A 24469-nucleotide genomic window follows, 5' to 3' on the forward strand; every position below is an offset into this window, starting at 1 on the left:
TTCCTCTTTGAATTAACATTGATGGTCATGGTTTCACCAACACAAAGCTGTGCTGAGGTATCTGCAAAGTGGGATAATGTGCACAGTGTTGCATTGTAAGGGCACCGGCTTATGCACCTGCCTTTAAGACATGTTCTCATTTGTGGCCATTATATGTGTCACTGCCTTTACTTTCCACAACTACCATAGTCATAACATGGGGTATTCAGTAATGTTATAGAGAGGAGCATTGTGAATTTGCTGTTTTGAATGACCAGTGATTTTATGTGTTTAGCGGTCTGTGTGCAAATGTATGCTGTACATATTTCATAGTATCTGTATGTCTAGCATTACAGGGCCAGATCATGTGAAACTATTGTTGTCTCTCTCTTAGTTCTGGAGAGATCCTTCTCCATGCGCTCCATGGGCACAGCAAATGATATGGACAATATCTTCCAGCTGGTGAGGAATGCTATTCCCCCGCTTACGTCTAAGAAGCACAAGGGACAGGACGGGAAGATTGGCATTGTTGGAGGTTGCCAAGAGTGAGTACATTTTTCAGCAATTACTAATTTGTAGATGGCTGTGAAAGATCAGATGATAACAGGTAAATCTCTATTTTGCAGATATACTGGAGCCCCATATTTTGCAGCAATTTCAGCTCTCAAAGTGGTAATTACTTTATTTTACAGTTCTTTCCACCATTGTTAAGTTTTCTCCTTTTAATCTACATGGCTGAAGATGTATTGTATGACAGAATAACTGTTCGTAAAGTAAATCTATAATTCAGTGAACCCCACTGACCCTGTCTGCAGGTTCAATGCTGAAGTGTGGTGTTCAGGGGAATTCAGGGGACCAGGCATGTGTTAGGTGCAGTCCCCATAGCCAGCGCTCACCCAATTTTCCTCCATCTCCCTCCATTTATACCGTCCTTGCGCCTTTGTGCGCATGCGCAGAGCGCGCCTGCGCACTACCGCCCGACTCTGGCTGCCTGGGCTGAGCTGGGGCTGAAGATTTCGGTATAAAGGAGGGGAGTGGTGGGCATGGGGACTGCACCTCATACATGCCTGCTCCACCCATTTTCAGTATGATTTGGTATCCTTTAACAATGGATGATATTAAGTTATAATATAAACATTACAAAAGTCATTGAAATCTTTTGCAAATAGCATAAATGTGTGCTGATAAGTTCCTGGCTTTTCCCAGAAAGAATAGAGCCAGTTATAAAAGAACACATTTATTCAGCATATAGCCCCCCCAGACTGATGCTCTTGATACAACATAGTTGCTGCTTTTGTAGACCATTCAAATCTGTCCTTTGGTTGGGCCTCCAAACAAGCTCTCAGTAGCATGTTTGACAGCAGAAATGTCCTCAATATGTTGCCCCTTTTAGGTGTTTCTTCAAGTTTGGGAACAGATGACAGCTCGAAGGGGGCAGCTCAGGTGAGTAAGAGGGTGTTCAATTTGGCAGCCACAACATTTTAAAATTTGCACAGTGAAACAAAGGATTAGGGGAAGTGTGTGGACATGAATGAAAATATATATTATAATATATATAATATTATAATATAGGATATGTCCTGTCTTCCTTTGTCTTTAACTATCTAACAGTAGTTAGCAAATTAATTTGTTGTCCCTGGCCCAGCATTTACTTCCTCTTCTGTGGTAAGGCACAGGATGTAGGAGCTGCAAATTATATTCAAAGTAGGACGGATGTTTTCACTAAAAAATAAGTGTGAATTGATTATGCTGAATATTCCCCCTATTGATTCATGTACAATGTCATTTTGGCTGTATGTTAATCTTAAGTGTGATCATTTTCATCCTTCTAAAGACTGATTTCTTGGAAGTGTATACTTTATCTGAAGTTTATTCTCTGTAGGGGGCAGACTTATCACAAGTGTTTTGTACCAAAGATGCAGCGACTGTCATCAAGTCATACAGTCCAGAGCTGATTGTACATCCAGTTCTGTAAGTTCTACAGCTTGCTCTAAACAGCCAAAATATGATGTTTATTATTTATTAATGACTAACATGTAGGTATAGGGTATGCAGCTCTTGACATTCTTTCTACATCATTTTGATACCTTAAAGAGAATTGAACTTCATCCCAATCATTAGCTGATGGCCCCTTTCCCACAAGAAATCTTTACCTTTTCTCAAATATATCATCAGGGAAATCTCTATGGCTGATGTGTGGCCACCTTTACTGTTCTTTCAATAAGATCATTCAGATCAAGGGAAAAAATTGTATTCAATCCACAGCGTTAACTTACGATCATGTTCGCGATCACATCTGTGAAAACTGCCACACTGACCGACCAGTTCTTTAAATTGTACCTGAGACCTAAAGGTGCAGCATTTATGCTTACCTGGGGCTTCCTCCAGCCCTATGTGGGCTCTCTCGCCATCCTCTCAGGCCACTCCGTTGTCCCCTGCTCAGCACCAGGCCCGCACAGTACGCTTCCAGCTGAGCATGCGCAGTAGGTCACGACTGGCCAATTTACCAGAGCTGAGCAACAGAGCGCATCTTAAGATGTATAAAGCCATTGCTGTAGGAGTATCGTCAACCTCTGCCTGACCTGTATTCTTGTTTTTCTAGGCTTCTTGTTTAACCACTTGAGGACCGCAGTGTTAAACCCACCAAAAGACCAGGCCATTTTTAATAAATTAGGCCACTGCATCTTTAAGGCCTTGCTGCAGGACCGCAGAACTCGGCACACAAGTGATTATTCCCCCCTTTTCACCCCACCAACAGAGCTCTCTAGTTGGTGGGGTCTGATCGCTCCCACAAAGGTGTTGTTTTTTTTTTTTTTTTTTTATAAAAATATGCCCTTTTTTTTTCCCCCAGCCTACCACCGCAGAAAGCTTCTGTGTCCCCAGTACAGCGCTGCCTTAGATCGCAGCCCTGTACAGGTATATTAGAGCGGTGATCGCATCTGGAAGACTAAAGGCGGAGCAGAGTTCCGCCTTCCAAGCGGAGATGCGCGCTCTCCAGCTAGCCCCATAGAAGGCCATTCACGCCAATCGGCGTGGAGTGGTCCGGGGGCTGCCGCCGCGTTCACGCCAATTGTCATGGAGCGGTCGGCAAGCAGTTACAGGATACCAGAGTTGAACAATATATTAAAAATAAAGGGATCAGTCATGTATTAAGTGCAGTCCCCATACCACCACTGCTCCCCATCCCCCCCCCCCCCCCGTTCTCCATTCCCCTCCTTTTATACCCTAAATTCTCCGGTGCAGCTCTGTCCTGGTCCCCGGAGTGCGCAGGCGCACGGCCAGGAGCGCTCTGCACGACTGCACAATGACGTTTACATTATATTACATTACTGTGTTTACATTATAGAATGCAACCTGCAGTTTTTATTGGCTTAGGCCTACCCACTCTTATTCATACTGCTGCAGAAGTGCCTAATTTCTGCCACCGGCCCCTGCCTTCTCACTGCCATGTAATGTGCTCTTGGTCTGGTCCCTGCTCCCATGTGATGGCACATTTTAGCTGTACTGATTGCTTTTGTTTGTTTGTGCAGAACCAGTTAAGAAAAAAAAGTGTATTTCTTTTAATGTATTTGCAAACAGGGATCATCCACATGCTTTGCAGGAGATTGAGAAATGGCTTCCAAGACTGCACACACTTGTTATAGGCCCTGGACTTGGAAGACAAGACTCCATTCTTGAAACCACAAAGGTATACTGGAGAGGAAGTTCTCAGAACCTTAGCTCATTTGGGACTAACAAGCTCTGGCCCCTTAAAGAGAACCCGAGGTGGGATTTAATTATGTTACTGGGGCACAGAGGCTGGTTGTGCACACTAAGACCAGCCTCCCTTGCCCCATGGTGTGCCTCCATGTCCCCCCTGCACGCCGCTATACCCCCGCAGTGCTGGCGACACGCAGCGTGTCGCCAGCACAATGTTTACCTATGCGCTGTCAGTCAGCGCCGCTCCCCCGCCTCCTCCGCATCGGCGTTACCCGCCCGTGTCCCTTCCCTCCCACTGATAGGAGGGAAGTGACGCGGGCGGGTAGCGCCGATGCAGGGGAGCGGCGCTGACTGACAGCGCATAGGTAAACATTGTGGTGGCTGCGCGCTGCGTGTCGCCAGCACTGTGGGGGGTATAACGGCGCGCAGGGGGGACATGGAGGCACACCATGGGGCAACGGAGGCTGGTCTTAGTGTGCACAACCAGCCTCTGTGCCCCAGTAACATAATTAAATCCCACCTCGGATTCTCTTTAAGGAACAGAGTATTTATTTATTTATTTAAATTTTACACTTCCTGATCACTGAGATCAGGCGGTCAGGAGCCAATGAAAACTGCTCCTGACCTATGTATGGAACTCTGCTGTGTTTTGACAGGAGAGACCTGTGCCAGTGGGGATGCACTATTTCGCCCTGTGCATGGGAGCCCCCTGGGTTAAAACTATGCAACATCAGGCTTAGGCAGCCACAAGTGCGGCATAGCTTTAACTATTGGTTGTCCTGAGCTGGTTAGAAAAAGACACGTGAGCTAAAATTAAAGGTAAGCCACTTAGTGTGATTGATACTGCAGACAAGAGCAACTTCTGTATATAATAGTGAGGATACTTGCAGAAACATCCTCCTTCTGGCATGATAAATGAATGGGTACCCAAAAGGAGAGATATATGGACGTTGACCTATTATTTCCCGTTAAATAATACTCATTGCCTGGCTGTCCTACTGATCCCCTGTCTCTAATACTTACTATACTTAGTATACTATACTTTTAGCCATATACCCAGAATAAACATGCAGATCAGATGTTTCTGACAACAGTCTGACGAGATAAGCTGCATGCTTGTTTCAGGTGTGTGATTCGGACACTACCAAAGCCAGAATGATCAGCAGGACTGCCAGGCAACTGGTATTGTTTAAAAGGAAACCGCATGTCTCATCTCAGGTTCCTTTTAAAAGGAAACCACATGTCTCATCTCCGGTTCCTTTTAAGCCACTCTACAATTTACTTCGCTATTAAAGCGGATCCGAGATGAATAACTAACTATAACAAATAACTTGTCTATATATCTTATCTAAAGTTTAAATAGTTTACACAGCAAATCTAGCTGCAAACAGCTTTAATAATATGATTCTTTCTTCCTGTGATACAATGACAGCAGCCATGTTGTTTGTAAACATTACACAGAGGCAGGCTTATCTGTATCTTGAGCAAAAAAAATCTAATCCCTCTTCCCCTCTGCCTCTGAAATCTTTGGCTAGTAATACCTCTCCCTCCTCCTGCCCAGACTGAGCTCCCATGAGCCCTTGCTACTATCTAAAAGTGTCTTGGCTCTATGAAAACCTGTGGGCGTGGCTTGTTTAATTTATAGGGCATTAGAGTATTACAACAAAAACAAAAAAGGATTTGGCTTGAGGAATGCCCTATAAACAATAGGAAAGGAACACAATTATGAAATGAGAAAAAATTCATCTCAGATCCACTTTAAGTAAAAAAAACTTATGACCCAAAGTGTACTTACACAAATAACTAGAGTAAAGAGATAAACTAATCCTATATAATAATGTGTGTGTGTGTGTGTGTCCCTGCTGATAACTGCGCATGTGCCACAGGGACAGCCTGGTACAGGAGCAGAACGGGTCAGGGTGCCGGGTGTGCGCGTGGCGGGCGGGTGCTGGCATGTGGCGGCGATGACAGACCTAGAGCCCGTTTTTTAAACAGGCTTAGGTCTACTAGCCTGTAATAAAAGCAGACTATGATATGTACATACGTGATCTGTTATTATTTATTGGATTGAATAGCGCCATCATATTACGCAGGGCTTTACAATAATTAAGGTTACAATGATAATAGGGTGACAGACAACACAATACAGGTACCCGTAATAAGCAGTAAGACACACAATGCCAGATCATACACTGGAGTAAGTTGTCCAAGTAAGTCAAGTTCTGTGAGCAGGATGCATGATCAGGTAGGAAACACAAGGAGGCAGTGACTGCATGCAGCCAACTGTATGTGTGCCACACCCATGTCCTATTCTACATCACCTTTGTGACTACCCTCATCCTCAAGAAAGAAATCCATCACAGAAATGGATTGCTGCCCTCTCTCCCAATAACTATACTTTATCACCACTTCTGACCCCCACCTGAATTCCCTGCAACTCTTCTGAACTGCAGCCACCCCTATCCTTTCTCCATACCAGTACTTACACACACCACCAACACACAACTCCTCACTCTCACTAACTCTCCAGAGATTAGCATAATATTTAACTTGATTTTTTTTTTTTATTTCACAGGAAATTAAAAAATTAGCAAAGCTGTCAGTTAATTAGTCATTTGTTTTTGGATCTTTTTAGCCCCTTGAAAAGTTGGGAAACAGCCAATGCTAGTTTCACTTCATGCGGAACATAAAAAATGGAAGGTTGAAAGTATAAAAATCAGATACTTGCCTAAAGAGAGGGAAGCCTCAGGATCCTATTGAGGTTTTCCTCGGTGGTCTGCTGTCTCCCGTCGCTGAGCGCGGCTCCCCCAAAGATTGGCGACAAGGCATTGTCGCTACTCCTGTCGGGGCCGCACAGCTTCTCTTCCACATTCATGGCCTTGCAGTAGCCGACTGAGCAGGCCTGCGCATGCCCAGGTAGCTGGAGCCGCGGGCTTTGTTACTGCGTATGCGCAGGCGGGCTCGAGCTTCTAATGCATGGGCATGAATGCGGAAGAGAAGCCGCACGGCCACAATGTTGAGTTGGGCCGCGCTCACCTATGGGGACACCGGACCACAGAGGGAAGCCTCAATCTGATTCTGAGGCTTCCCTCTCTTCATGGGTAAGTATCTGTTTTTGAACCCAAGCTTCGGTTTGCGTTTGCTTTAAGTTTTTAGAAACCTATCACTACTGGTGACAACCACCTACCTACCCATCCTTCAGTTAATTTTCCACCACCCTGTGTTACTTTTCCTTACCCATCCACTTCCACTGTGGGCTATGTGCCCCTCATCTATTAGACAAGCTTACTATGCCCAGCGCAATGCTCCTCTCTCCTGACTGTCCCACCATTATATTACCTCTCCATTAGGAACTCCCCCATGTTCATCTGTGTTGCCACTCTAGCTCTTTGCCATCACTATTATATTTGCTTCTACATCTTTTTTTTTTTACCATTCTCTGTTTCTGTTTAAAATGTATATTACATATTGACACATAGATTACATGTTGAGAGCTTCACTGTCTCCAGAATTGCAGGAATGGTTGTCACTTAACTCAGCTGATGAATTGATGAGGAGGGTAAAGGCAGTTCTGGAAAGATGGGGAAAGGGTGCATATTTCACATATCCATCATATTTTACATATGTTAGGTAGGGGTGTGGTCCAGTACTCATAAACCATGATTATCCACACAGGCAGGCACTGTTGGCACAGGTGGAGTATTTGTTTGTACTTGGGAAATGGGCCTGTTCTGAGAAACAAGCAGTTAAACTGGCGAGTGTTGCAAAATGGGTTGTAAACACTAGAGTATGATTTGTAGACAGTGTATGAATTGGTCTTTTATTTTTTTGTTTGCAACTCTTTTATATTTGATTTCTCCTGCAGGGTATTATTGAAAAAGCAAAGTCGAAAGGTATTCCTCTCGTTATAGATGCAGTACGTATCCTCCCCTGACATCTTCATATGGTATAGTCTGGTGCATTACTAAGCTTGTTTATTACTTTTTGATTCTTTCTCTTCAGGATGGACTTTGGCTTATTGCCCAGCAACCTTCTATTATTCAAGGTTACCAGAGAGCCATTCTCACCCCAAACTTCATGGAGTTCACCCGGCTGTATGAAGCAATGGTAAATAAACCAGAGTTCATTTTGTTTTTATAGCATGCCCTTATTGAAGAAAGCAACCTATTGGACTACATAAAAATTATGTAAAAAGTAATGTACACCATGAGGTTCTTGAGAGGAATTGTAACGATCCTCTATTAGTTTGCCTGTAAGACTGCTGGTTTGCTTTTTCATGGAGCCTAGTGCTTTCCATCACGCTAAGAGGGGGGCAGGTTATGGTGATCTAGCTTGCCAAAGTGTTAAAGTGGCCCTGAGCTAAACTATACACAACAGCATAATAACCTTTAAACAAAAAAAACAGGTCTTTGTTACAGCTGATACAAATCCTAAAATAAATCTGCACAGTTTCTACTTCCTGATTCATGGAAGCAGGCATATTGTTTACAGACTGTACTTTCAAATTGGCTTATCTGCTTATCTGCCATAGGCATGTGGAAGAGTCATGTGATACAGGGGAGATCAAATTACAACTAGTGATTAGACAAAAAATGAGGGGGAATTACACAGGCTAAACTCTTAAAATGCATACAAGGTGCATTTCTGTTGTTTTCCTTGTGTCCTGTGTAAGAGTTCAGGTCCACTACAAGTAACGTTATCTGCTTGCTACCCATAGGACAACATTAGTGCAGTAGTTTGTAGATGAGCAAGCGTGGGGACTCCCCACACTTCTTTTCACCAAGTCCTATGGCTTTCAATGTGTGAGGGATACCTTGCAAGCAGCGACACAACCTTGCAAAGTACAACACTCACTGTGGACATAGAAGATCTTCACAAACCTCCTGGCCTGGTGGGGTGCCTGGTAATGAGGGGAGAAGATGTATAGGGCTATCCAAATTGCTCTGAAATTAGAGCTATCATGCTTGCCTCAAGCAATGTGCAGAGGGGTCCTTTGAGACCCTCTACTCATCTCACTAAGGTTTGCAAAAGTCAGTCTCAGCTACATGGGTGCAACTTGCTAGAAGACTTCTGGGGATTTCTTTGCGACCCCGGTCTTGATTGTGGTCTGGCCCCTGTCCTTTTGATTAGTCTGATAGAATAACTTTGCTTTGAGAGTCTGAGGAGGGAAGTCCATCCTCTGAGCTATTTTGCTCAACTGACTTCTTGCTACTGACTTACATTTATAGACTTTGCTTGGCTGCGGAGGAGTATCGTGGAGGGGGGAGGCTTTCAGAAATGATGGGGGGGGGGGGGGCTGGAGAGGAGAACAGGGGAAGTGGTGATAGTATATGCTTGCTCCCTCCGTTCTCCTCTCTAGCCCCCCCATCATTCCACGAAAGGACACCGGATCCTCTTTCAAGTCACTGGAGTCGGGCTTACTGCGCAGGCCAGGCTGCACGCGCCCTACAGCGCACTGCGCATGCGTTTGACATAGTGAAATCATGCGCAATGTGGTCACGGCACACGCTGTGGGATTCGCGCAGCCTGGCCTCCTGCGCAGTAAGCCCGACTCCAGTGACTTGGAAGAGGATCTGGGGTGCTTTCAGGTATAATGGGGGCTATAAAGGAGTATGGGGGGAGCGGTGGGCATCAAAACAGGTGATAGTGTATATATGCCTGCTCCCTCGTTTCTCTTCTTTTATTCTCATCTGGTATCCTTTTAGTTGCTTAAACTTGCACAAGAGGCTCATAGAGACTGATACAGAAATAGGAACAATGCATATCTGACAGTCTGCTGCGTTCTGTCTACTGGAGGGTTGGGAAAGTATCTATACAAATTAAATCACTAGGTCATTTCAAGCCTATTATGGTACTGGAATGCATTATCTTGGCAAGAATAAGCATTGCTTTTTAGTTGAACACATTGGCAGGGTGGCACATAGTTCACCATCAGTACTTTTGCGTCAGGCTATGATACTTCTGGGGTTAGATGTTCTTGCAAGTTGGTATTCATCCCTGATGGTTTTGTGGAAAGTTTGTTTCCTGCAGCAAATTGTGGAAGTTCAAAGTTGGCCATACTGGCAATGTGGTTTCCACGAACATTCCATGACAGTCCTTTTTTTTATGCTCTCCATAGTTTGAGTATTGTTTGACTAGTATTTTGTCAGAAAGACAAAGAGAATGGGCAGGAATATTCTTAATCTCCTGTCTTGGTTTGGTCAGTGGAGCAATGTGGTGTCTGGTGGGGATGACCTTTGGAACTATCATTATTTGGTAGCCTAATTATAGAATTTGTTTTTCCTCTCTAGCTAACTGAGCCTGTGGACACCACTGACAAGCATGGAAGTGTGCTGAGGCTGAGTCAAGCAATGGGAAATATAACTATTGTGCAGAAAGGAGAGTCAGATCTGATCTCAGATGGAGATAAAGGTTTGTATTTACATAAGTCAAACCATCAAGCATCACACGTGCACAAAAATAAATCTACACTTCAAGTCCTCACGCTCAATCTACATAATCTTTGTCGGAGGTGGTCATTTGCCACCGTCTAGGCTGAGACTATACCATATGCATAGTTGCACATACATCAGTAAGTGATCCATCATACCTGAACGCTGAGCGACAAACAAGCCTATTTATTGTCTTTGTATTTACTTGGCTGCTGGAAGCTACTTGCTGGTGCACCACCCCATTTACAATTGATGGCATTTTGTCTGTACAGAGTTTTTTTTCCCTACAATAAAATAACAATCGAGTATTGATCGTTAAAGTAAACCAGAGCTGAGTTTATGGGAAGATAGGGAGAATTGATACTTACCCGGGACTTCCTCCAGCCCCATAAGCACGTGTCCCTCACCATCCTCCCACAGTCTACTGTTCAGCTGCGATCAGCCCCGGTAACAGGCTCAATTGCATCAGTCGTTGCCTCCTGCGCATGCGCAGAAGGCCACAGCTAATGTGACTGACCCTGTTACCAGGGCTGAGCGCAGCTAAAAGAGAGAGAGAGAGGGACTCGCAGTGCTTATGGGGCTGAAGGAAGCCCCGGGTAAGTATTGATTCTTCCTATTAACTTGGCTCTGGTACACTTTAAGGGTGACTATAATTGAAAGTGTGTATAGGACTTGGCAAGTAATCAGGAGTTTGGATATACCTATTTTATCTTTCTAGGTACTCACTGCATGAATGTAAGATTTTAGATGTCTGTTGTACATTTCCAAGGGAAAAAAAGTGCCCCTTGGGCATACTTCCCTCAGGAGGGGGAAGCCCCTGGATCCTAAAGATGCTTCCCCTGTCCTCTGCAGTAGAGGGGATCCACTGCTGGGGCCCCTGAAAATACCTTTGTCAGGGCACTAGTGGCTATTTCCGTCAGTCTGAGCGGAAAGCCACTCACTGCCATGCACAGCGGCAACCAGGGTTTTTAATATTCTTTGTGTCTAGGGATCCCAGTGCTGGATTGGGGTGATGTAGGAGGATGGGAGAAGCCTCATCAGGGTCCAAAGGCTTCCCCCTCCTGAGGTAAGTACCCCCCATTTATTTTCCTTCTTACAGGTTTTCTTTAATGCGGCCATTATTTGCAGTGAAGCAGTGGCTGACTTGGAGGTGTGATCAGGGTGGGATGTGATTAGTGGTAATATAAACATATTCAGTTTGCCTGACTGCCTACATGCTACAATCTGTACTGAAAGTATTGGCGCTGCTTCAGTATTGTTAATTTTCATATTCAGCATAAGGTGTCTGGAAGTTAGTACCCTGCTTTGTGTACAAAAGATTGGACATGAAATGTATGGTATTTAATGTACACTGCATATTATTATACAGTGTGCTGCTGTAGCACATTAGCAGCCCTTTTACTCTGTCTTGCTTATTCAGAATTGGAAGCTACCAATCCTAGTACTCTGTCCCACACAGAACCAATACATTTCCAATTTGCAGCCTCACCATTCTCACTTTAGGGCTTATCTGGAAAAAATTGAACCTATAGAAAGCTGTTGTTGGGTCCCTTTGCTCTCCATACTTCATGATACTGGAGTCTGACTGCAGAAACTGCAGAAGTCATAGCTTCGAGTATATTATTCCTGCTTGAAGGCACTCCCACCTCATTGTCCCTCCTCTCTCCCCAAACCCCCAATAGTAACTGTACAGAACTCTTATGTTAAACTGTGGCCCAAGGGATCGAGTCCCGGATCTTGGTGATAAGAATTATCATGTGTGCATCTGCCTTAGAAGGGTGGTTTTGTGTCAGTCAGGTGGGGCGTTTCCCAGGTTTACAGGTTGTTTCGGCGCTGGGCACCATTGCTATGCTGCGCACCGCACAAAAGAGTAATTCGGGCACCTGGCGATCGCCAGACCCTGGATTACACCTCCGAGTTGGTACAACTTGGAGGGAGATTAGTATTTAGTGCAGCTGGGGATTTGAGCAGCTGCTCACCGGCGGCGCCATAATACGTACACCCCTTCTGTCCATCCATACAATTGCAAACCACCCTCTACTTTAATGCAGAGTTGATGGTTCAGTGGTAGCATGACTACACTTCTGTATTAGAAGGTCCAGAAGGAGAGCACAAAGTGCTAAGAGATTCCACTGCAATAGAGTGAGCACTGCTGCATAGCATATGGTCTTAATTTGGCAGACACTGTGTCAACTATTACACAGGTTTACTTGAGAAAGAGAAGTTTGGGTAGGTATGAAAGAGGATGATGGGAGATAATGTGAGGGTTTATGGGTTCAACGATGCAGGCTTATTGACTTAATACATTTTCTGTCATTATAGTGTTTGTATGCAGCCATGAAGGGAGTAACCGGCGATGTGGGGGACAAGGAGATCTTTTGGCTGGCTCCCTAGGAGTCCTGGTGCATTGGTCATTTATTGCAGGACCTGAAAAGATGAATGGGTAAGGTTTTTTTATATATATATATATATATATATATATATATATATATATATATATATATATATATATATATATATATATATATATATATATATATATATATATATATAGAAATAAACTGTACACAATCCATATCTCAAGAGATCCTTATTTTAATAGTAGTAATATCAAATTCGATATTACTAGAGCTTAGGTTGGGGTATCAGTGTTATCCCTTGCAAATCTAATTTGTTTGGAAAATTTCACTCAAGTTATAGTGGTGTTAATTAGAAACATTGATACAAGAAACGGGAATGCTTAAAGGACACCTGAACTGAAAAAAAAAAACAATTTAATTTAGCCATACCTGGGGCTGCATTTAACCGTTAGCAAGCTTTGCGGCCCCTCACTTTCTTTGCCCACCCCCCTGTTGTGCTGCTGGAACTGGGCTGAGGTAGCCGCTACTGGTTCTTCTTGATGGTTCTGAGCAGGGGTGCATGGCAGCCGTGGCCATTGAGAGCACAATCAAGGAGGTGTGTGTGCATTGGACAGAGCATGCACCATAGCTATGATTCAGCCTAGTCACAGCTTTTAAAGAGAGGCGACCGCAGCATAACAGAAGAGAGGCTAAAGAAACTGGCAAAGAACATTAAGCCCCAGGTATAGATAATCAAAAAAACATTTATTGCATGTGCATTTTAAAAGCTTATTAAAAAAAAAAAAGTCATAGGTAAGCTTACCATAATCACTATGTATCATCTGGGGATGCCCCATCCATTTGTCCCATAGGATCTGCAGATGGCATTGTTCCATGTGGGTCCACTTGCATGGTGCTGCTATATATTTCCCTCCCAACTAATAAGTCCCTCCCTGTGTGTGATATTTTGCATCCGTAAATGTGAGTTGCAGTTTATCCACTTGAGGACCACAGTATTTTCGCCCCTTAAAGAAAACCTGAACTGAAAATTAAAAGTCAAAATAAGCATACACAAGTCATACTTACCTTCCATGTAGTCTACTCCTCAGTGTCTTTCTCCTGTACCGCGTCCTGTTTGTTCACTGTGATCAAGGGAATTTTTCATCCTCCATTTTGAAAATGGCCATTACCCATAACAGCTTTCTGGTCAGCACACAGTTAAACTGTAACATCGCCCACTTGAGCCATAGGAAAACATGGACATTACCTGGTACATCAGTTTTCCTCTCAGCTATAACTGACAGCAACTGATATTTTACTGACAGCAACTGACATATTTCAGATCTGACAAAATATTGTCAGAACTGGAATGGATTATTGTCAGAAGAAAATGGTGAGCTTCTGAGAGGAACTGATGGCAAGGTAACTATGTAATGTTCATTTGAAGTTACCTCATGTGTTTATTTTAAATATTTTTACTCAGTACAGGTTCTCTTTAAGGACCAGAGCCTTTTTCTCCATTCAGACCACTGCAGCTTTCGCGGTTTATTGCTCGGTCATACAACCTACTATCTAAATGAATTTTACCTCCTTTTCTTGTCACTAATACAGCTTTCTTTTGGTGCTATTTGATTGCTGCAGCGAGTTTTAGTTTTTATTATATTCATCAAAAAAGACATGAATTTTGTCAAAAAAATGATTTATTTTTTTTTACTTTCTATGCTGACATTTTTCAAATAAAGTAAAATTTCTGTATACATTTTTGTCCAAATTTATTGTGCCACATGTCTTTGATTACAAAAAAATCCATTCAGTGTATATTTATTGGTTTGGGTAAAAGTCATAGCGTTTACAAACTATGGTGCCAAAAGTGAATTTTCCCATTTTGAAGCATCTCTGACTTTTCTGACCACCTGTCATGTTTCATGAGGTGCTAAAATTCCAGGATAGTATAAATAAACCCCCAAATGACCCCATTTTGGAAAGAAGACATCCCAATGTATTCACTGAGAGGCATGGTGAGTTCATAGATTTTATTTTTTGTCACAAGTTAGCGGAAAATGACACTTGACAAAAAACAACAAAAAAGAAAGTTTCCATTTCTTCTAACTTGCGGCAAAAAAAAAAAAAAAATGAAATCTGCCACGGACTCACTATGCTCCTCTCTGAATACCTTGAAGTGTCTAAATGGGGTCATTTGTGGGGTGTGTTCACTGTCCTGACATTTTGGGGGGTGCCTAATTGTAAGCACCCCTGTAAAGCCTAAAGATGCTCATTGGACTTTGGGCACCTTAGCGCAGTTAGGCTGCAAAAAAGTGCCACACATGTGGTATTGCCGTACTCAGGAGAAGTAGTATGTGTTTGGGGTGCATGTGACAAAAAATAAAATCTTCTATGAACTCACCGTACTCCTAACGGAATACCTTTGGGTGTCTTCTTTCTAAAATGGGGTCATTTGTGGGGTTCCTATACTGCCCTGGCATTTTAGGGGCCCTAAACCGTGAGGAGTAGTCTTGAAACCAAATGTCCCAAAATGACCTGTGAATTCCTAAAGGTACTCATTGGACTTTGGGCCCCTTAGTGCAGTTAGGCTGCAAAAAAGTGCCACACATGAGGTATTTCCGTACTCAGGAGAAGTAGTATAATGTGTTTTAGGGTGTATTTTTTACATATATCCATGCTGGGTGGGAGAAATATCACTGTAAATGACACTTTTTTTTTTTTTTTACACACAATTGTCCATTTACAGAGATATTTCTCCCACCCAGCATGGGTATGTGTAAAAATACACCCCAAAACACATTATACTACTTCTCCTGAGTACGGCGATACCACGTGTGACACTTTTTTGCATCCTAGGTGCGCTAAGGGGCCCAACGTCCTATTCACAGGTCATTTTGAGGCATTTGTTTTCTAGACTACTCCTCACAGTTTAGGGCCCCTAAAATGTCAGGGCAGTATAGTGACCCCATTTTAGAAAGACACCCCAAGGTATTCCATTAGGTGTATGGTGAGTTCATAGAAGATTTTATTTTTTTGTCACAAGTTAGTGGAAAATGACACTTTTTGTGAAAAACAATAAAAATCAATTGCTGCTAACTTTTGACAAAAAATAAAATCTTCTATGAACTATTCATACACCTAACAGAATCCCTTGGGGTGTCTTTTTTTCTAAAATGGGGTCACTTGTGGGGTTCCTATACTGCCCTGGCATTTTTACAGGCCCAAAACCATGTGTAGTCTGGAAACCAAATGTCTCTAAATGACTGTTCAGGGGTATAAGCATCTGCAAATTTTGATGACAGGTGGTTTATGAGGGGGTGAATTTTGTGGAACCGGTCATAAGCAGGGTGGCCTCTTAGATGACAGGTTGTATTGGGCCTGATCTGATGGATAGAAGTGCTAGGGGGTGACAGGAGGTGATTGATGGGTGTCTCAGGGGGTGGTTGGAGGGGAAAATAGATGTAATCAATGCACTGGGGAGGTGATCGGAAGGGGGTCTGAGGGGGATCTGAGGGTTTGGCCGAGTGATCAGGAGCCCACACGGGGCAACTTGGGGCCTGATCTGATGGGTAGGTGTGCTAGGGGGTGACAGGAGGTGATTGATGGGTGTTTCAAGGTGTGATTAGAGGGGGGAAATAGATGCAAGCAATGCACTGGCGAGGTGATCAGGGCTGGGGTCTGAGGGTGTGGGCGGGTGATTGGGCGTCCTAGGGGCAGATAGGGGTCTAATCTGATGGGTAGCAGTGACAGGGGCAGATTGATGGGTGATCAGTGAGTGATTAGATGGCGGAACAGATGTAAACAATGCACTTTGGAGGTGATCTGAGGGTAGGTCTGGGGCAACCTGATGGTGTGTGTGTGTGGGGGGGGGGGGGGTGATCAGATGCCCGTTAGTCAGGTTAGGGTCTGATCTGATAAGTGGCAGTGACAGGTGGTGAATGATGGGTGATTGACAGGTGATTACAGGGGATAATAGATGTATACAGTACACAGGGGGGGAGGTCGGGGGGGGGTGTCTGAGGTCGTTCTGAGGGTGTGGGTGGGTGATTGGGTGCCCTAGGGGCAGATAGGGGTCTAATCTGATGGGTAGCAGTGACAGGGGGTGATTGATGGGTAATTAGTGGGTGTTTTAGAGGAGAGAACAGATGTAAACAATGCACTTGGGAGGTGATCTGATGTTAAGTCTGCGGGCGATCTGATGGTGTGGGTGGGTGATCAGATTGCCTGCATGGGGCAGGTTAGGGGCTGATTGATGGGTGGCAGTGACAGGGGGTGATTGACAGGTGATCAGTGGGGTATTACAGGGGGGATAGAGGCATACAGTACACGGGGGGGGAGGGGGGGGTCTGGGGAGAATCTGAGGGGGGGGGGTGATCAGGAGGGAGCAGGGGGCAGTTTAGGGTTAAAAAAAATTACCAAATATCAAGCTATATACTCAAAGAAATCCGGTCTCTAGGCCCTATTAGGACGGAACTGTCCAATTTTGAAAAATAGTTTCTGGCTAGGACTAAACCCCCAGGGAGCTTGTCAATTGTGTATGGGTCGCTGCAGCACTTCACGGGACAGAATTAGGGAGAGGTGGGAAAGTGAACTGCAAATTAATCTGGATGATAAAAGCTGGTCGAGCTTTATAGAGAATGTTTGGATGCCTAAAAATACAGTACTTCAATTAATGCAATATAAAGTAATTATGCGCTGGTATTTTACTCCGGATGCCATTAATAAATTGTACAGTTCCGTTCCATCTATTTGCTGGAGATGTTCTCGTCCAGTTTTACATTATTCCCACATTTGGTGGTCCTGTCCCTCAATCCAGAAATTTTGGAAAAAGGTTGAGGTTTTTTTTAAGAGTAAACACAGACCTAGACCTCCGTATCAATAAAATAGAGGCAATCTTTGGTCAGGGCCTGCAAACCACTACCGAATTATCTATGGACCTCTTAATGTTTTCAACCTTGATTGGTAAGAAACTAATTATTGAAAACTGGGGTACCCACATTAGCCCTACTATATCAAGTTGGCTCACCAGATTTAATAAGCTCTTATAGATAGAGTACTCACATCTCCCTGAGGCCCCAATGACTGTTACCAACGAACAAAACAGATGGATAACGCTGTATAATGTTTGTTCTGAGAAATTCAAATTCTAGCCATACTATTCTAAGGGTAATGTTAAGTAGCTATTCTTTACACTTTTCTCTTGGTGATTTCTCTTCTACTCACGGTGTTCTCCAGCGGGTGGGACAACTGGGAGTGTGGGTCATGATTTTGTGCGGCCCTGGACCAAAGTACAGTGTTCAGAAGGCACGTGCTATCAATTCCCAAGATTGTCAGGACGTAGTTGACTATTTAACATAGAACACCTCAGCTTCTGCACGGAACTGTGACATATCTTCCTCCTCCTGCTCTGATTCTGGCACCCCACTTAACACTCATTCGGTAGCCACTACCAAAGTGCCATCATCCCAGGGCTCAGCGGTGTGGAAATTTGTGTGTGTCTGCTTCAGATGAGAGGGATGCTATCTGTACTCTCTGCCACTGAAAATTGAGCCATGGGAAGACCAAGACCCGTGTAGGGACAACCGCCTTACAAAGGCACATGATGAAAAAGCACAAACTGCAATGGGCTGACCACCTGAGGAAAAGCAGCACACAATAAGCAAAACCACACACCGCAGTGGAAGATATCGGGCCGCAATTATTTCTCAAAAAAGGAGATACTCAAACTGTACCGGGATGTTCAAAGGCAAGTGGTGACAGCTCTGGCACACAGCGTTGGGTCAAAGGTCCATCTGACCACGTGGTCTGCAAAGCACGGTCAAGCCTGCCCGAAGACTAAGTCGGTCGCCACACAGCATCTCTGTCTGCAGGCCGCTTGACTGCCTATTCCATCACCTCCAACAGGGTCCAGGACTCCAGGTGGATTCCTGCTAGCAGCGGCCACTAAAAAAACAATTCTCTGGTGCATGCACATGGCTGCCTAATTTTTCTGGCTGCAACATCAAAACAAAAGGCATGTACATGTGTCAATTCCCCTTTGTGATCGTTACCTTGCCGCGGTGAAGGGGCTTGCGTATCACAATGAAGCAATGACTGGCTATTTGAGTGTGTTGGGTGGGGCACACCCAAGATAATAAGGTCATTGTGGACAGACCAAATTCGATCAGCTGGACACTCAGTCACTGTTCTGTCATTGAGCTACCTCAGCCCGACCATATGGGCTTGAAAACTGCCATTGCCTGCACTCTCACCATGGTGCGCACCAGTCCCAGCATGGCCATCATTACACAAACAGATGTTTGCAGTGCGTTACACAGTGAGTTTGGTGTGTCAGTGTGAAGCAGTACTCTAATTACACTACCTGATTGATGTATACACACGCAAGATGTTTTAACCACTTCCCGACCGCCTAACGCACAGAGGCGGCTGGAAAGTGGAGCCCGCAAGGACCAGTTCATGCCCAAAGGTGGCGGTCCTTTTAGGGGCATGGGCGGCGCGATCGCGTCATCCGTGACGCGATCGGCTGCCGGCGACTGGCTCCGCCCCCCCTCGCGCTGTAAACCGCCGGCTGTTCGGAAGCGCCGGCGGGTTACTAGCACCCGGATCGCCGCATACAAAGTGTATAATACACTTTGTAATGTATACAAAGTGTATTATACAGGCTGCCTCCTGCCCTGGTGGTCCCAGTGTCCGAGGGACCACCAGGGCAGGCTGCAGCCACCCTAGTCTGCACCCAAGCACACTGATTCCCCCCCCCCTGCCCCCTAATCGCCCACAGCACCCCTCAGGACGCCCCCCTGCCCACCCCCCAGACCACTGTTTGCACCCAATCACCCCCCTAATCACCCATCAATCACTCCGTCACTATCTGTCAACGCTATTTTTTTTATTCCCCTCCCCCCCTGCTCCCTCCTGATCACCCCTCAGATTCTCCCCAGACTCCCCCCCAAGTGTACTGTATGCATCTATCCCCCCCTGATCACCTGTCAATCACCCGCTGTCACTGCCACCCATCAATCAGCCCCTAACCTGCCCCTTGCTGGCAATCTGATCACCCACCCACACCAATAGATCGCCCGCAGATTCGACGGCCGATCACCTCCCAAGTGCAGTGTTTACATCTGTTCTCTACCCTAAACACCCACTAATTACCCATCTATCACCACCTGTCACTGTTACCCATCAGATCAGACCCTAATCTGCTCCTTGCGGGCACCCAATCACCCGCCTACACGCTCAGATTGCCCTCAGCCCCCCCCCTTATCAATTCGCCAGTGCAATATTTACATCTGTTCTTCCCTGTAATAACCCACTGATCACCTGTCAATCACCCCCTGTCACTGCCACCCATCAATCAGCCCCTAACCTGCCCCTTGTGGGCAATCTGATCACCCACCCACACCAATAGATCGCCCGCAGATCCGACGTCAGATCACCTCCCAAGTGCAGTGTTTACATCTGTTCTCTACCCTAAACACCCACTAATTACCCATCAATCACCCCCTGTCACTGCTACCTATCAGGTTAGACCCCTAGGGCACTCAATCACCGCCCACGCCCTCAGACCCCAGCCCTGATCACCTCGCCAGTGCATTGCTTGCATCTATTCCCCTCTCTAATCACACCGTGAGACACCCATCAATCACCTCCTGTCACCCCCTAGCACACCTACCCATCAGATCAGGCCCTAATTTGCCCCGTGTGGGCTCCTGATCACTCGGCCAAACCCTCAGATCCCCCTCAGACCCCCTTCCGATCACCTCCCCAGTGCATTGATTGCATCTATTTTCCCCTCTAACCACCCCCTGAGACACCCATCAATCACCTCCTGTCACCCCCCCCCCCCCCCCCCCCTAACACTCCTATCCATCAGATCATGCCCAATACAACCTGTCATCTAAAAGGCCACCCTGCTTATGACCGGTTCCACAAAATTCACCCCCTCATAGACCACCTCTCATCAAAATTTGCAGATGCTTATACCCCTGAACAGTCATTTAGAGACATTTGGTTTCCAGACTACTCACGGTTTTAGGCCCGTAAAATGCCAGGGCGGTATAGGAACCCCACGAGTGACCCCATTTTAGAAAAAAAGAAACCCCAAGGTATTCTGTTAGGTGTATGACGAGTTCATAGAATTTATTTTTTGTCAAGTTAGCGGAAATTGATTTTTTTATTGGGTTTTTTTTTTTCACAAAGTGTCATTTTTCACTAACTTGTGACAAAAATAAAATCTTCTATGAACTCGCCATACACCTAACAGAATACCTTAGGGTGTCTTCTTTCTAAAATGGGGTCACTTGTGGGGTTCCTACACTGCCCTGGCATTTTAGGGGCCCTAAACCGTGAGGCGTAGTCTAGAAAACAAATGCCTGAAAATGACCTGTGAATAGGACGTTGGGCCCCTTAGCGCACCTAGGCTGCAAAAAAGTGTCACATGTGGTACCGCCGTACTCAGGAAAGGTAGTATAATGTGTTTTGTTGGTGTATTTTTACACATACCCATGCTGGGTGGGAGAAATCTCTCTGTAAATGGACAATTGTGTGTAAAAAAAAAAAAATCAAACAATCGTCATTTACAGAGAGATTTCTCCCACCCAGCATGTGTATGTGTAAAAATACACCCCAAAACACATTATACTACTTCTCCTGAGTACGGCGGTACCACGTGTGGCACTTTTTTACACCCCAACTGCGCTAAGGGGCCTAAAGTCCAATGAGTACCTTTAGGATTTCACAGGTCATTTTTGTTTCAAGACTACTCTTCACGGTTTAGGGCCCCTAAAATGCCAGGGCAGTAAAGGAACCCCACAAATGACCCCATTCTAGAAAGAAGACACCCCAAGGTATTCCGTTAGGAGTATGGTGAGTTCATAGAAGATTTTATTTTTTGTCACAAGTTAGCGGAAAATGACACTGTGAAAAAAAACAATTAAAATCAATTTCCGCTAACTTGTGACAAAAAAATAAAATCTATGAACTCACCATACTCCTAACGGAATACCTTGGGGTGTTTTCTTTCTAAAATGAGGTAATTAGTGGGGTTCCTATACTGCCCTGGCATTTTAGGGGCCCTAAACCGTGAGTAGTCTTGAAACAAAAATGACCTGTGAAATCCTAAAGGTACGCATTGGACTTTGGGCCCCTTAGCGCAGTTGGGGTGCAAAAAAGTGCCACACGTGGTATCGCCGTACTCGGGAGAAGTAGTATAATGTGTTTTGGGGTGTATTTTTACACATACCCATGCTGGGTGGGAGAAATACCTCTGTAAATGACAATCTTTTGATTTTTTTTTTACACACAATTGTCCATTTACAGAGTTATTTCTCCCACCCAGCATGGGTATGTGTAAAAATACACCCCAAAACACATTTTACTACTTCTCCCGAGTACGGCGATACCACATGTGTGGCACTTTTTTGCACCCTAACTGCGCTAAGGGGCCCAAAATCCAATGAGTACCTTTAGGATTTCACAGGTCATTTTGAGAAATTTTGTTTTAAGACTACTCCTCACAGTTTAGGGCCCCTAAAATGCCAGGACAGTATAGGAACCCCACAAATGACTCCATTTTAGAAAGAAGACACCCCAAGGTATTCTGTTAGTAGTACGGTGAGTTCATAGAAGATTTTATTTTTTGTCACAAATTAACGGAAATTGATTTTTATTGGTTTTTTTCACAAAGTGTCATTTTCCGCTAACTTGTGACAAAAAATAAAAATCTTCTATGAACTCACCATACTAACGGAATACCTTGGGGTGTCTTCTTTCTAAAATAGGGTCATTTGTGGGGTTCCTATACTGTCCTGGGATTTTAGGGGCCTTAAACCGTGCAGAGTAGTCTTGAAACAACATTTCTCAAAATGACCTGTGAAATCCTAAAGGTACTCATTGGATTTTGGGCCCCTTAGCGCAGTTAGGGTGCAAAAAAGTGCCACACGTGGTATCGCTGTACTCAGGAGAAGTAGTATAATGTGTTTGGGGTGTATTTTTACACATACCCATGCTGAGTGGGAGAAATCTCTCTGTAAATGGACAATTGTGTGTAAAAAAAAAAAATGAAAATTGTTATTTACAGAGATATTTCTCCCACCCAGCATCGGTATGTGTAAAAATACACCCCAAAACACATTATACTACTTCTACTGAGTACGGCAATACCACATGTGTGGCACTTTTTTGCACCCTAACTGCGCTAAGGGGCCCAAAGTCCAATGAGCACCTTTAGGCTTTACAGGGGTGCTTACAAATTAGCACCCCCCAAAATGCGAGGACAGTAAACACCCCACAAATGACCCCATTTTGGAAAGTAGACACTTCAAGGAATTCAGAGAGGGGCATGGTGAGTCCGTGGCAGATAATTTTTTTTTTTTTTTGGTCGCAAGTTAGAAGAAATGGAAACTTTTTTTTTTTTTTTTTGGTCACAAAGTGTCATTTTCCGCTTACTTGTGACAAAAAATAATATCTTCTATGAACTCACTATGCCTCTCAGTGAATACTTTGTTATGTCTTCTTTCCAAAATGGGGTAATTTGGGGGGTATTTATACTATCCTGAAATTCTAGCCCCTCATGAAACATGACAAGGGGTCAGAAAAGTCATAGATGCTTGAAAATGGGAAAATTTACTTTTTGCACCATAGTTTGTAAACGCTATAACTTTTACCAAACAAATAAATATACACTGAATGGGTTTTTTTTTAATCAAAAACATGTTTGTCCACATTTTTCGCGCTGCATGTATACAGAGATTTTACTTTATTTAAAAAATGTCACCACAGAAATTTAAAAAAAATAATTTTTTTGCCAAAATTCGTCTTTTTTGATGAATATAATAAGTAAAAATCGCAGCAGCAATCAAATAGCACCAAAAGAAAGCTTTATTAGTGACAAGAAAAGGAGCCAAAATTCATTTAGGTGGTAGGTTGCATGAGCGAGCAATAAACCGTGAAAGCTGCAGTGGTCTGAATGGAAAAAAGTGCCTGGTCCTTGAAGGGGGGGGGGGGGGGTAAAGCCCACGGTCCTCAAGTGGTTAAAGCACTTTATGCCTCCAATTTAGCAATGCAATGTGATTTCTCCCTTAAAACTCTGCGCTGCATGAAATCCGTAATTTTCCCTGGGACTGTTTGCGTGTATCCCACTCCGCCATGCCTCCCTCCAGGTGTTAGACCCCTTGAAACATTTCCATCACTTTTGTGACCAGAAACCGTGTTTAAAGTTTTTTGAAAGTGTGCCTGCCCATTGAAGTTTATTGCGGTTCATGTGAACTTTTGCAGAAGTTGACATTCAAAGTTCACGAACCTAAAATTGGAGGTTTGAGCCATCTCTAACCTGGAACAAGCATACAGTCAGTGTAGGCCTGATCTACTTATCATCAGATATTGATTTAGTCTGCACTATAGACAGCGGGTCAGTGTTGTAGATGAACAATAAGATACCAATTAATGCAGCTTGTATGCATATTTTATGCAGCTTGGAAGTGAGCTGATTCAACACAAAAGGGCATTTGATTGGCCCAATTCCAAGGTGCAAACAATTTGCAGCCAAGTTAGAATTTATTTGCATTTCATTACTGATCTTTTGTCAGCCATTCAGAACATTTACATCTTGCTTTTCTCCTGGGGGACTTAGGCCACATACAGACATCAGACCATAGTCTTTGGAAAATGAAAGATCACAGACCAATCTTACCACCCTTCATGTAGTATAAGAGCCATACTCTACTCAGTCTTTTCTATGGAGCTGAACTCCACATCAGGAAAAAATCTCTGCAGGCTGCTGCACACACAGATGCTGTACAGACACAAAAGATCAGTATCTGCAAAAGATCTGTTCCTGCCAAAAATCCATTCCTGCAAATTGCAATGATAGTCTATGAGATCTGCAGATCATCATACACACATGATTTAACTGACGTTCATCTGCAGATCTGAAAATCCATCCTGGTGGATCTGATCTGCAGATGAATGTCAGTTAAATCATGTGTGTATGATGATCTGCAGATCTCATAGACTATCATT

The 24469-nt window shown here is 44.2% G+C and overlaps 1 protein-coding gene across 3 annotated transcripts in view; it reads left to right on the forward strand.

The window, feature by feature from the left end:
* The window catches only part of NAXD (NAD(P)HX dehydratase), a 49042-nt gene that overhangs the window by 23509 nt on the left and 1064 nt on the right, over nucleotides 1–24469 (forward strand). For all 3 annotated transcript variants that reach the window (XM_068268044.1, XM_068268043.1, XM_068268042.1), the window contains 8 exons: nucleotides 374–524; nucleotides 606–651; nucleotides 1862–1950; nucleotides 3559–3667; nucleotides 7544–7594; nucleotides 7681–7785; nucleotides 9969–10089; nucleotides 12432–12552. In XM_068268044.1, coding sequence (XP_068124145.1) covers nucleotides 374–524; nucleotides 606–651; nucleotides 1862–1950; nucleotides 3559–3667; nucleotides 7544–7594; nucleotides 7681–7785; nucleotides 9969–10089; nucleotides 12432–12552 — 793 coding nt within the window. The remainder of the gene's footprint in view (nucleotides 1–373; nucleotides 525–605; nucleotides 652–1861; nucleotides 1951–3558; nucleotides 3668–7543; nucleotides 7595–7680; nucleotides 7786–9968; nucleotides 10090–12431; nucleotides 12553–24469) is intronic.

This window comes from Hyperolius riggenbachi, chromosome 2, assembly GCF_040937935.1.
Source record: "Hyperolius riggenbachi isolate aHypRig1 chromosome 2, aHypRig1.pri, whole genome shotgun sequence".
NCBI lineage: Eukaryota > Metazoa > Chordata > Amphibia > Anura > Hyperoliidae > Hyperolius > Hyperolius riggenbachi.